Consider the following 14,601-nt stretch of genomic DNA (forward strand, 5'->3'; position numbering starts at 1 on the left):
CTATAGTCCCGGATATTTCACAGGTGTGGTTGAAAGCTGATGTTTCAGTGGTAGAACTGCAGGCACTAATGTCTCCGTGGTGGGACTGTAGATCTCATTGTACACCCGAAGGTCTGTGGGTGGAATGGAAGGACCAAATCTCTCGGTGGGCATATGTAGACTCAAAGTCTTCGTGGTGCTACAAAGGCCCGTAGGCTTTATGGTCTCAATGGTGGCAATGAAGACATGAATATATCAATGGTGGAACTCTCAACCCGAAGATCTCCGTGTGGAATTGTAAGCCGGAAGTTCTCAGTGGGTCCGAAGGTCTTAGTGGTAGAAAGGTCTTAGTGGAGAAACTGTTACTCCGAAGGTCTTAGGGGTAGAACTGTTGGTCCGAAGATCTCACAGCTAGAATTGAAAGCCGATGTTTCAGATGTTTCAATGGTGGAACTCTCAATCCGAAGATCTCCGTGTGGAATTGTAAGCCGGAAGTTCTCAGTGGGTCCGAAGTTCTTAGTGGTAGAAAAGTCTTAGTGGAGAAACTGTTACTCCGAAGGTCTTAGTGGTAGAACTGTTGGTCCGAAGATCTCACAGCTAGAATTGAAAGCCGATGTTTCAGTGGTGGACCCGAAGATCTCAGTGGTAAAATTGTATACCCAAAGGTGTCCGTGTGGAAAGGAAGGACATGTACACGTGAAATTGAAAGTCACTGTGGTAGAACTTTAGGTGGGACTCAAGATCCAAAGGCCTTATTGTGGATCAGTAAACATGAGGGTATCACTCGTGCGGTTTTTTTTTTGTAGGTCTTAGCACTGGAACTATATGTCTGAAGGTCTCGGTGGTGAATCTGCAGGCCTGAACGTTTAAGTAGGGGAACATTAAACACTAGAGTCTCAGTAGTGGAAATTTAGGCTTATTGGTCTCAGTAGGAGAAATACAGGCCCGAAGGTCTCAGTCGTTGAACTGCAGGCACGAATGACTTTTCGTTACACTCAAATTCCGACGAAAGTATCACTCTTGCTGTTTTCAGTTTGTAGATTTCAGCATGGGAAATTTATATACGAAAGTGGTGGAACTTAAGGTCCGAATGTCTGAGCGATGGAACTATAGGCCTGAAGCTCTAAGCAGGGGAACTTTAAACACGAAAGTCCCATTATAAGAACATAAATCTTGTTAGTCTCAATAGGGAAACTGTACGCACGAAGGTCTCTATCGTTGAACTGCACACACGAGCGTCTAAAAAGGGGAACTGTAGTGCTCCACGTGCAATTGGGAACCATAAGTCACAATGAAGGAACTGCAGGCTCGAATGTCTCCTTGGTGGAACTCAAGCCCCGAAAGTCTTACTCTAGAACAGTAAACACGAGAGTATAAGTCTTGTAAATCTCAGCAGGTGAACTCTATGCCTGAAGCATAGAAAGTATGAAGGTCTCAGTGATACAACTGTAGGCCTAAAGGTCTAAGAAGGAGAACTTTCAACACGGGAGTCTCCCTATAACAACTTTATGCTTGTTGATAAAACTAGGGAAACTGTAGGCTTGAAGGTCTCAGTGGTGGAATTGAAGACGCAAGGTCGCAATGATGGAACTATAGGTCTAAAGTCTCAGTAATTAATCTCTAGACCAGAGGATCTCACTGTGGAACCGTCAGCATGAGGGCCTCAGTGGTGATGTTATAGGCTAATAGGTCTCAGTAGTGGAGCTGTAAACCCAAAGGTCTGTGTGGAGGAGCTGAAGGCCCGAAGGTCTTAGTGCTGAACTTGTAGGCCTGAAATTACCAGTGGTGGGACGGCATGCACGAATCAGTGGTGGAATTGGGGGTCCGTGGGGGAAAGTTTAAGTGGTGGGACTAAAGACCCGATGATCTAACTTGGCGATCTGGAGACTCGAACATATCTGTAATACAACTGTAATTTAAGGCCCAAGGCTCTCAAAGACTACGCCTGCACGTCACCGTGGTAGAATTCTAGACCGAAAGAACTCACTGTGGAAAAGTGAGCATGATAGTCTCAGTGGTGCGGTTGTAATCCCAAAGATCTCATTTGTGAGCCTTGTAAGACCGAAGATCTGAGCGTGGGACAGTCGCCCCGAAGGTCGCACTGAGTAAGCACGAACAACTATATCTCAGTGTTGGAATTTAAAGTCCGCGGTGGAAAGTTTCAGTGATAGAACTGAAGACTGGGAGGTCTCATTAGGGGAACTGGAGGAGCAGTTTCCCGAAGAATTCCGAAACTGGAGGTTTGTTGGTCTCAATAGGCGAGCTATAGATCTGAAGGTTTCAGTGTTGGAACTTAAGGTCTCAGTGGGGGAAATATACGTACTTTATGAGAAGGTTTCTATAGTGAATCTTTTGACCCAAAGGTCTCACTTCAAAAGGGAAGCTGTAGGTATGAAAGTGACAGTGATGAAACTGCAAGCACGAACATCTTAGTGGTTGAACTTAAGACTGTAGGTCTCAATGAGGTAAATGTGGTCCCGAAGATATCAGTGTGGAACAGCAAGCCCGTCTCAGTGGTGAAATTAAATACACGAATGTCCCACTGTCGAACAATAAACACGAGGGTCTCAGTCGTGGAGGCTTTTAGGCTTTTCAATCGGATTAGGGGAGCTCTAGCCTTTAAGGTCTGACTGTGGAACAGTAAGGATGAGGTTCTCAGTGGGGTGGAGGTTTAGGCTTATAGATCCCAGTAGGGGATCTTTAGGCTCTAAAGTTTCTGTATGAAAGAGTGTTGGAGTTTTAGGCTTATTGGTGTCAGCTGGGGAGTTATAGGCTTGAAGGTCTCAGTGGTAGAACTGCAGGTACGAATGTATCAATGGTAGAATTGTAGATCCGAAAATCTCTTTCTAAATCTCTAGTTGTAGGCCCAAAGTTACCAGTGATGGAACTGTAGCTCTGAAAGTGTCAAAGGCTGAACTGTGAGCCTGAAACTCACAGCGATTTAACTAAGGTCCATGGAGGAACATAAGGCGCGAATATATCATTGCTGGACTAAGGCCCGGAGGTCTCACAGGGGAAATATAAAACCAAAAGTTTAAAGTCACGATGTTAAAGCTTGATTTACCAGTTGGTAATTAACTCTATATGCGTTCATGCGTTTTTCTCAAAACCTTTAAAGGACACCTTTAAAGATTACCAATGGTATAGGTGTCTCCTTGCTTCTGAGCCTTTGCTCACTTGGAGTTTTGCGGTATATCAGCACATTAAATAATTAAAGCAATGAATATTTCTCAGTGAAAATTCCTGGAATTTTATTTTTGTTATTTTCGGATATTTGTCCTTGCTTACCACACATAATTTTCCCCATAACCCTTTGTCACTACCTTAAAATTCTTCGATATGCATCAGCGCCCATGTAAATGACATGACATTTCAGGAAAATCTTTTCATCTTCCCTCATAATTGTTTCCACATGATGTAATGTGGAAAGCCTTTTCATATTTTTTTCTTGGATTTTCCACCACAATGATGGCAACACAATTTTATTCGATTAAACAAAGAGTTTTTTTTTGCGCTACCATGGAAGTGTGGATGGCCTTTGCAAGGCAAGCTATCGAAGTAGATGCCATACAGCCGTCTTACCTTTAACCACAAGAATTTTGTTGTTGAAACTTCGACACAACGTCAAATACCCTAAGGGCCAAAATATTTATTGTTGTTGGTAATATTTGAACAGCAGGTGTATGCCTTCAACAATAAACACTTGTGAAATGTTGCCAACATTTTTGAATATCCAGAAAGACAATGTGTGTGGCTTTAGCAGCTAGGAGTGTCGGCAGTAACAGCAGGTGGTGATTTCTTTATAGCCTTTAGGGTATTTATATCAATTTCTGGTCGTTAGAAAATATTTTTCCAAAGTGCCAAATATCAATTAGATAAAGGATGAATATGTTTGTGACATTTATACACTGAAAATAATATATTGACCTAATCTATATATGGAAAAAAGTTATGTTTGTTTGTTCATATGTTCTGGGTAAGCTCGGAAGCGGGTGAACCGATTTACTTGAAGCTTTCAGAAATCATGGGATGTGGTAATAATAGGATATCTCATTTTTTTGATATCTAGTCATTTTTATACCCTCCACCATAGGATGGGGGTATATTAACTTTGTCATTCCGTTTGTAACACATCGAAATATTGCTCTAAGACCCCATAAAGTATATATATTCTGGGTCGTGGTGAAATTCTGAGTCGATCTAAGCATGTCCGTCCGTCCGTCTGTCCGTCTGTCCGGCTGTCCGTCCGTCTGTGGAAATCACGCTAACTTCCGAACGAAACTAGCTATCGACTTGAAACTTGGCACAAGTAGTTGTTATTGATGTAGGTCGGATGGTATTGAAAATGGGCCATATCGGCCCACGTTTACGTATAGCCCCCATATAAACCGATCCCCAAATTTGACTTGCGGAGCCTTCCGGAGCAGCAAAATTCATCCGATCCGGTTGAAATTTGGTACGTGGTCTAAGTATACGGTCTCTAACAACCATGCAAAAATTGGTCCATATCGGTCCATAATTATATATAGCCCCCATATAAACCGATCCCCAGATTTGACCTCCGGGGCTTCTTGGAGGGGCAAAATTCATCCGATCCGGTTGAAATTTGGTACCTGATGCTAGTATACGGTCTCTAACAACCATGCAAAAATTGGTCCATATCGGTCCATAAATATATATAGCTCCCATATAAACCGATCCCCAGATTTGACCTCCGGACCCTCTTGGAGGAGCAAACTTCATCCTACCCGATTGAAATTTGGTACGTGGTGTTAGTATATGGTCTCTAACAACCATGCAAAAACTGGTCCATATCGGTCCATAAATATATATAGCTCCCATATAAACCGATCCCCAGATTTGACCTCCGGACCCTCTTGGAGGAGCAAACTTCATCCTACCCGATTGAAATTTGGTACGTGGTGTTAGTATATGGTCTCTAACAACCATGCAAAAACTGGTCCATATCGGTCCATAATTATATATAGCTCCCATATAAACCGATCCCCAGATTTGGCTTGCGAAGTCTCCAAGAGAAGCAAATTTCATCCAATCCGCTTGTAATTTGGAACATGGTGTTAGTATATGATCTTTAACAACCGTGCCAGAATTGGTCCATATCGGTCCATAATTATATATAGCCCCCATATAAAACATTCTACAGATTTGACCTCCGGAGCCTCTTGGAGGAGCAAAATTCATCCGATCCGGTTCAAATTAGGAACGTGGTGTTAGAATATGGTCGCTAACAACCATACCAAAATTGGTCCAATCACACAAAAATTGGTCCATATCGGTTCATAATCATGGTTGCCACTAGAGCCAAAAATAATCTACCAACATTTTATTTCTATAGAAATTTTATTTCTATAGAAAATTTTGTCAAAATTTTATTTCTATAGAAAATTTTGTCAAAATTTTATTTCTAGAGAAAATTTTGTTAAAATTTTATTCGGTTCATAATAAAATTTTCATCATTGTCAAAATTTTATTTCTATAGAAAATTTTGTCAAAATTTTATTTCTATAGAAAATTTTGTCAAAATTTTATTTCTATAGAAAATTTTGTCAAAATTTTATTTCTATAGAAAATTTTGTCAAAATTTTATTTCTATAGAAAACTTTGTTCAAATTTTATTCGGTTCATAATCATGGTTGCCACTCGAGCCAAAAATAATCTACCAAGATTTTATTTCTATAGAAAATTTTGTCAAAATTTTATTTCTATAGAAAATTTTGTTAAAATTTTATTTCTATAGAAATTTTTTCCAAAATTTTTATTTCTACAGAAAATTGTGTGAAAATTTTATTTCTATAGAAAATTTTGTTAAAATTTTATTTCTGTAGAAAATTTTGTAAAAATTTTATGTCTACTTTGTCAAACTGAATTATATACGTATTGGATCGATCTTTTTTGATTTAATATATACCACGTATGGACTTACATACAATTTAGAAGATGGTGTTAGGAGGTTTTAAGATACCTTGCCATCGGCAAGCGTTACCGCAACTTAAGTAATTCGATTGTGGATGGCAGTGTTTAGATGAAGTTTCTACGCAATCCATGATGGAGGGTACATAAGCTTCGGCCTGGCCGAACTTAAGGCCGTATATACTTGTTTTAAATTGGATCTTAGTTCTCCGAGTAGCTTGATATTTTCAGCGAAAGTTAGGGATGTCACGTAGACAAAGATCCGCTATTTTATTTTTCGATATTTGATCAGGGAGGAAAACTTTCCTTCTGCCTGCCTCTTTTAAAGAGTGAACCGATTTTTGGTCGTCCTACCTTTTTTAAAGTACAGTTAAAAAAACTAAACTTTTCCGTTTTATTTGAAACTTACAGAGGACATCGGGGCACCTTAGTTATCCGAGTAGTTTGATATTTTCAGCGAAAGTTATGGGTGCCACGTAGACAAAGATCCGCTACTTTATTTTTAGATATTTGATCAGGGAGGAAACCCTTCCTTCTGCCTGCCTCTTTTAAAGAGTGAAGCGATTTTTGGTCGGCCTGACTTTTTTAAAGTACAGTTAAAAAACTAAACTTCTCCGTTTTATTTGAAACTTACAGAGGACGTCGGGGAGAGGTTATGAAGTTCATATTGGGCTCCTCATTTTCAATATCTGGTCGGGGAGGGGGACCTCCCCTTGGCGGACCTTTTCAAAATTTGACCCGAATGTACGATTTTCAGGGAGAGTTGAATGTGTCATCTTTACAAGGATCCGCCACTTTATTTTTCGATATTTGGTCGGAAGTTCAAGAACTCAAATCGGCATATCGGGCTATATGGGACAGTCCCCCCTTTCCACGATTTTGTTTTAAATATAGTCAAAAAAGTAAAATCCTCCAATTTACTTGAAATTTACAGAGGACGTGGGGAGGACTTTTTAAAATTAATATGAGATATCTGATTTTTATACCCTTTTATACCCTTCATTCCCTTTGTAATACATCAAAATATTAGTCTCAGACCCCATAAATTATATATATTCTGAGTCGTGGTAAAATTCTGATTCGATCTACCCAGCAAAAAAAAAATTGGAAGTTGTTCCAGAATCCCCCATCGATTTTTTCAACTTCCGATGCAGTCCTTTGGAAAAGTCCACAAACATTTCTTCTAAAGCGGATCGTGGGATCCCCCAATGTTTTTTTTTCACTCCCGATGCAGTCCTTTTGGACAAGCCCACAAACATTTCTTCTAAAGCGCATCTTGGGATCCCCCAATGATTTTTTAACTACTTCCGATACAGTCCTTGTGGACAAGTATTAGAAAGCAATCAGGCTATTTTAAGTGCAAATTTTGGACAGTTAAATCTTACAAAAAAATATAGAAAATTTATAAAACAATAAAAATAATAATAATAATAAAATAAATTTCATCCCCGATGGAATTTGAACCTGTGCCGTTTGACTTTTTCGCTTCATTGGAAGTTATTTTGAAAAGGTTTTGCAAATTACGAGAATTTTTAATTTTTTGGTTGATTTTTAATAGAAAACAAGTATATATGGCCGTAAGTTCGGCCAGGCCCAATCTTATGTACCCTCCACCATGGATTGCATAGAAACTTCTACGAAAGACTGTCAATCACAATCGAATTACTTGGGTTGTGGTGTCTTAAATCGTTTTCTAAATTGTGAGTTAATCCATACGTGGTATATATTAGACAAAAAAGGTATGTGTAGGTAAATCTACAAATAATTACCAATCGATATGGACTTTTGCACGGTACGTAGAGGGCCAGAATTGAAATATAGGGGTCGCTTATATGGGGGCTCTATATAATTATGAACTTGATATGGACCAATTTTTGTGTGATTGGAGATCGATTTATTTTAGGGCTATATATAACTATGGACCGATATGGACCTAGTTAGGCATGGTTATTAACGGCCATATACTAGCACAATGTACCAAATTTCAACTGACTCGGATGAAATTTGATCCTCCAAGAGGCTCCAAAACCAAATCTCGGGATCGGTTTATATGGGGGCTATATATTATTATGGACTGATATGGACCACTTTTGGCATGGTTGTTAAATATCATATACTACCACCACGTACCAAATTTCAACCAGATCGGATGCATTTTGCTTCTCCAAAAGGCACCGGAGGTCAAATCAAATTCAAGCGTGGTGAAATGAGCACGGAGTACGGTGAACGCAGTGGACGCAGAGGTGGTTACCGACGAAAACATCAAAAAAATCCACAAAATGATTTTGAATGACAGTAAAATGAAGTTGATCGAGATAGCAGAGGCCTTAAAGATATCAAAAGAACGTGTTGGTCATATCATTCATCAATATTTGGATATGCGGAGGCTCTGTGCAAAATGGCTGCCGCGCGAGTTCACATTTGACCAAAAACAACAACGTGTTGATGATTCTGAGCGGTGTTTGCAGCTGTTAACTCGTAATACACCCGAGTTTTTCCGTCGATATGTGACAATGGATGAAACATGGCTCCATCACTACACTCCTGAGTCCAATCGACAGTCGGCTGAGTGGACAGCGACCGGTGAACCGTCTCCGAAGCGTGGAAAGACTCAAAAGTCCGATGGTAAAGTAATGGCCTCTGTTTTTTGGGATGCGCATGGAATAATTTTTATCGATTATCTTGAGAAGAGAAAAACCATCAACAGTGACTATTATATGGTGTTGTTGGAGCGTATGAAGGTTGAAATCGCGGCAAAACGGCCCGCCATATGAAGAAGAAAAAAGTGTTGTTCCATCAAGATAACGCACCGTGCCACAAGTCATTGAGAACGATGGCAAAAAATTCATGAATTGGGCTTCGAATTACTTCCCCACCTACCGTATTCTCCAGATCTGGCCCCCAGCGACTTTTTCTTGTGTCCAGACCTCAAAAGGTTGCTCGCAGGGGAAAAATTTGGCTGCAATGAAGAGGTGATCGCTGAAACTGAGGCCTATTTTGAGGCAAAACCGAAGGAGTACTACCAAAATGGTATCAAAAAATTGGAAGGTCGTTATAATCGTTGTGTTGTTCTTGAAGGGAACTATGTTGAACAATAAAAACGAATTTTGACAAAAAAAAAAATGTGTTTTTCTTTGTTAAACCGGGGACTTATCAGCCAACCTGTTATATACAATTATGAACTTGATATGGACCAAGTTTTGTGTGATTGGGGATCGATTTATCTGAGGGCTATATATAACTATGGATCGATATGGACCTAGTTAGGCATGGTTGTTAACGGCCATATACTAGCACAATGTACCAAATTTCAACTGACTTGGATGAAATTTGCTCCTCCAAGAGGCTCCAAAACCAAATCTCGGGATCGGTTTATATGGGGGCTATATATTATTATGGACTGATATGGACCACTTTTGGCATGGTTGTTAAATATCATATACTACCACCACGTACCAAATTTCAACCAGATCGTATGAATTTTGCTCTTCCAAGGGGCTTCGGAGGTCAAATCTGGGGATAGGTTTATATGGGGGCTATATATAATTATGGACCGATTTCGACCAATTTTTGCAGGGGTGTTTGAGGCCATATATTAACACCACGTACCAAATTTCAACTGAATCATATGAACTTTGGTCTTCCAAAAGGCTCCGGAGGTCAAATCTGGTGATCGGTTTATATGGAGGCTATATATAATTATGGACCGATGTGAACCAATTTTTGTATGATTGTGAGAGACCATATACTAGCACTATGTACCAAATTTCAACCGGATCGGATGAAATTTGCTTCTCCAAGAGGCTCCGCAAGCCAAATCTGAGCGTCGGTTTATATGGGGGCTATACGTAACACCATGTACCAAATTTCAGCCAGAGTGGGTGAAATTTGCTTCTCTTAGAGGCTCCGCAAGCCAAATCTGGCGATCGGTTTATATGGGGACTATATATAATTATATACCGATGTGGACCAATTTTTGTATGATTGTGAGAGACCATATACTAGCACTATGTACCAAATTTCAACCGGATCGGATGAATTTTGCTCCTCCAAGAGGCTCTGCAAGCCAAATCTGAGCGTCGGTTTATATGGGGGCTATACGTAAAAGTGGTCCGATATAGCCCATTTGCAATACCATCCGACCTACATCAATAGCAACTACTTGTGCCAAGTATCAAGTCGATAGCTTGTTTAGTTCGGAAGTTAGCATGATTTCAACAGACGGACGGACCGAAATGCATAGATCGACTCAGAATTTCACCACGACCCAGAATATATATACTTTATGGGGTCTTAGAGCAATATTTCGATGTGTTACAAATGGAATGACAAAGTTAATCCTATGGTGGAGGGTATAAAAATCGGGCGATACAAATATATGAGAGCTATATCTAATCCTGAACAGATTTGGATGATTCTTTGTAGGCAAAGTTAATACTACAGAAGACTAAATTTTGCCAGTACTGAGTAAGATCAGTTAATAAATAAGGGTTTTGTGGACACATTTTGGAATATCGGGTGATACATATATATGTGTGAGCTATATCTAATTTTGTCCGATTTTTTTCCAAATTCAATATCGTTCGTCCTTGTCCCAAAAAACACCATGTTCCAAATATCATCAAAATCCGTTAATAATTGCGATCAGAATCCTGCGAACAACAAATACATGGACGGCCGGATGGACGGTCACCAAGGGGTATATATTTTATGGAGTCGAAAATCAATATTTCTGGTAGGCACATTTTTGGCAAATCAAAGTTCTTATACCCTGACCACTATGACCACTCTTTAGTTGAAGATAAATACCTTCACACTTTCCGTTAACCCTCTAATGCCCCATTTTTTTTTTGCCAGCTGATTAAATTTTCAATGTTAACGACACAAAAGCAAGAGAACTAAGCAAGAAAAATTTATACGGTAAAATTCAGTATATGCTGCAAAGCCTCTTGAATAGTTTCAAATAAGTTTTCTTTTTAATTTGCCCATTTTTGTTGTCTTAAGGTGTGTTTTACTAAAAGCTTCCTTATTAAATGAAGTCCGCCTAAAGGCGGGCTTGGGTATTAGAGGACATCTTGGCGATGTATACAAACTTTTTGGCTTGGTTGGTACATCAAAACCTTTGAAATCCTTCGTGTGTTCAATGCCAAATCGATGCCATGTAGAATAAAATTCTTCAATATCCCTTCGGTCTTTAGGGCGTATAAATACTACTAATTCATTAATAATACTTATATGCACCCTATTACGATGCTTACCAGAATTAAAGCAATTTTTACCTTGAAACAAAAGATGTTTGTAAGGAAGCTTCATATCAAAAACCCGAAAAAGGGATCATAAAAATACTCAACATTATCTGAAGAAACAAAAATATTTAATGATGCATTTAAAATACAATAAAAATTCCCACCAACATCTGCTGGCATCATTAAAATTAATATGAGTGACATTAAACCGAACAATTTGGCATAGCAACAACATTAGCGGTAAGAAAACTTAACATTTACCTCACACGGCTAACTTCCTTGCACAAACCCTCAATTGATTTCGCTACACAAACCATATATGGATATTCACGCGGAAAATTTAGTTTTCAAATGTCAAAAGTTAAGCAAAGGCATAACAAACAAGAGTAACGCAAATTTATACACCAAACAGCAAACAAATGCCGTGAATAAGAACCAAGCCACAAGGCTTTCAGGCTGGCCAAAGTTCTGAGTGGGATAATTTGATTTGTGAAACTTTAAATTGAAACTGAAACTTGACAATTACAAATGTCAAATCTTCGCCAAAGGCAGACGAACGATTGCGGGGCCAAAAAAAAAGTGATAAATTGAAATTCTATAGGAATCAATGGCAAAGTTATGACAAAGGAATAAGGGGTGGGGGGAGCGGCGAATACCGTTAGCGGTGATGAATACTGAAAAAGGATGCAAAGAAAAAATTTTTGAAAATTTTCATATGGAGAACTTTTGTAAATTTTTTGTTTGCCAGGAATATTAGGGTGGCCTGTCTATTCCCTGATGTAAAAAAGGATGCAAACAAAAATTTTTGAAAAATTTCATATGGAAAACTATGGTAATTTTTTTGTGGCTAAATATAAGGATGGCTTCCCTATTGTAGTCATGTAAACAAGGATGCAAACAAAATTTTTTTTAAAAAGTTTACCAGAAATATTAGGGTGGTTTGTTTATTGTGGTTTGTGATAAAAAGGATGCAAAGAAATATTTGTGAAATGTTTCATATGCAGAACCTTAACAAATTTTTTATAGCCAGTTTGCCAGGAATATTAGGGTGGTCTGTCTAATCTCTGATGTATGATAAAAAAGAGATGCAAACAAAAATTTTGAAAATTTTCATATGGAGAAATTTTGTACATTTTTTATGGCCAGTTTTCCATATGGGTGTTTCCAAAGTAACGGTCGTTACCAATATTCTGTAATTTTTTAAATAAAATTCCACTCTAAGAATATATGTCACGAGGATTGCTTAATTTTGGACCTACGAAAGTTCAAGCTTCGGTAGCAGCCGGATGTGTCAAGTAAAAAATTTGATTAAATTCTTTGTAATGTTTTCTTTCAGAAATAGGTTTGTTTTCAAATCAAAGAAAATTATATATCAAAAGAAAAATCTTTTAAAAAGTAACGGTCGTTACAATATAAAAACTTAAACGATTTTTGTGTTTGAATTCATTTATTGTGGGTAAAAAAAAATATAAACGAAAAGCTATATTCTATTGCATAATTCTTGCATACTTTTATTCGATATGAGAACAGTAAACATCATTACAATCTAAGCGTTTTAGGGTGTTGATTTTTAAAGTTGATATGCCTGTTAAGGCCGATTGCACAGAATTAACGTAAGCTTTTTGAAAATAATGCTGTTGTTGAATATTATCGATGCATTTTATATTTTCCCAACGTTTTTTTTTTAAGTCTAAATAAGGCGGGGCCGACTATATTATACCCTGCACCACTTTCTAAATCCACATTTTCGATACCATATCAAATCCGTCAAATGTGTTCTACAATATTTATACACATTAAATTTAAGTCGGCTAATGCCCTGGGGTGGAACACAATGTTAGGAAAAACAAGTAAGGAAAGTCTAAAGTCGGGCGGGGCCGACTATATTATACCCTGCACCACTTTGTAGATCTAAATTTTCGATACCATATCACATCCGTCAAATGTGTTGGGGGCTATATATAAAGGTTTGTCCCAAATACATACATTTAAATATCACTCGATCTGGACAGAATTTGATAGACTTCTACAAATCTATAGACTCAAAATTTAAGTCGGCTAATGCACTAGGGTCGAACACAATATTAGTAAAAAAATATGTGAAACATTTAAATCTGAAGCAATTTTAAGGAAACTTCGAAAAAGTTTATTTATGATTTATCGCTCGATATATATGTATTAGAAGTTTAGGAAAATTAGAGTATTTTTTACAACTTTTCGACTAAGCAGTGGCGATTTTACAAGGAAAATGTTGGTATTTTGACCATTTTTGTCGAAATCAGAAAAACATATAAAGGGTGATTTGTTAAGAGCTTGATAACTTTTTTTAAAAAAAAAACGCATAAAATTTGCAAAATCTCATCGGTTCTTTATTTGAAACGTTAGATTGGTCCATGACATTTACTTTTTGAAGATAATTTCATTTAAATGTTGACCGCGGCTGCGTCTTAGGTGGTCCATTCGGAAAGTCCAATTTTGGGCAACTTTTTCGAGCATTTCGGCCGGAATAGCCCGAATTTCTTCGGAAATGTTGTCTTCCAAAGCTGGAATAGTTGCTGGCTTATTTCTGTAGACTTTAGACTTGACGTAGCCCCACAAAAAATAGTCTAAAGGCGTCAAATCGCATGATCTTGGTGGCCAACTTACCGGTCCATTTCTTGAGATGAATTGTTCTCCGAAGTTTTCCCTCAAAATGGCCATAGAATCGCGAGCTGTGTGGCATGTAGCGCCATCTTGTTGAAACCACATGTCAACCAAGTTCAGTTCTTCCATTTTTGGCAACAAAAAGTTTGTTAGCATCGAACGATAGCGATCGCCATTCACCGTAACGTTGCGTCCAACAGCATCTTTGAAAAAATACGGTCCAATGATTCCACCAGCGTACAAACCACACCAAACAGTGCATTTTTCGGGATGCATGGGCAGTTCTTGAACGGCTTCTGGTTGCTCTTCACTCCAAATGCGGCAATTTTGCTTATTTACGTAGCCATTCAACCAGAAATGAGCCTCATCGCTGAACAAAATTTGTCGATAAACACATTTCGAACCGAACACTGATTTTGGTAATAAAATTCAATGATTTGCAAGCGTTGCTCGTTAGTAAGTCTATTCATGATGAAATGTCAAAGCATACTGAGCATCTTTCTCTTTGACACCATGTCTGAAATCCCACGTGATCTGTCAAATACTAATGCATGAAAATCCTAACCTCAAAAGAATCACCCTTTATATAAATCTGAACCGATTTCAACCAAATTTGGCACGCATAGCAACAATGCCAATTCTTCTCCCTGTGCAAAATTTCAACTAAATCGGAGTTAAAAATTGGCCTGTGTGGTCATATGAATGTAAATCGGGGAAAGCTATATATGGGAGATATATCCAAATCTGAACCGATTTCAACCAAATTTGGCACGCATAGTTACAATGCTAATTCTACTCCTTG

General features: G+C 38.3%; 1 protein-coding gene across 1 annotated transcript in view; it reads right to left on the reverse strand.

Annotated features, from left to right (window-relative positions):
* LOC142230808 (uncharacterized) overlaps positions 1 to 14,601 on the reverse strand; it is a 70,788-nt gene continuing 56,187 nt past the window's right edge. The window contains exon 7 of the mRNA XM_075301433.1: positions 1 to 178. Coding sequence (XP_075157548.1) covers positions 1 to 178 — 178 coding nt within the window. The remainder of the gene's footprint in view (positions 179 to 14,601) is intronic.

The sequence above is a fragment of the Haematobia irritans genome, chromosome 3 (assembly GCF_050003625.1).
Source record: "Haematobia irritans isolate KBUSLIRL chromosome 3, ASM5000362v1, whole genome shotgun sequence".
NCBI classification, from domain to species: domain Eukaryota; kingdom Metazoa; phylum Arthropoda; class Insecta; order Diptera; family Muscidae; genus Haematobia; species Haematobia irritans.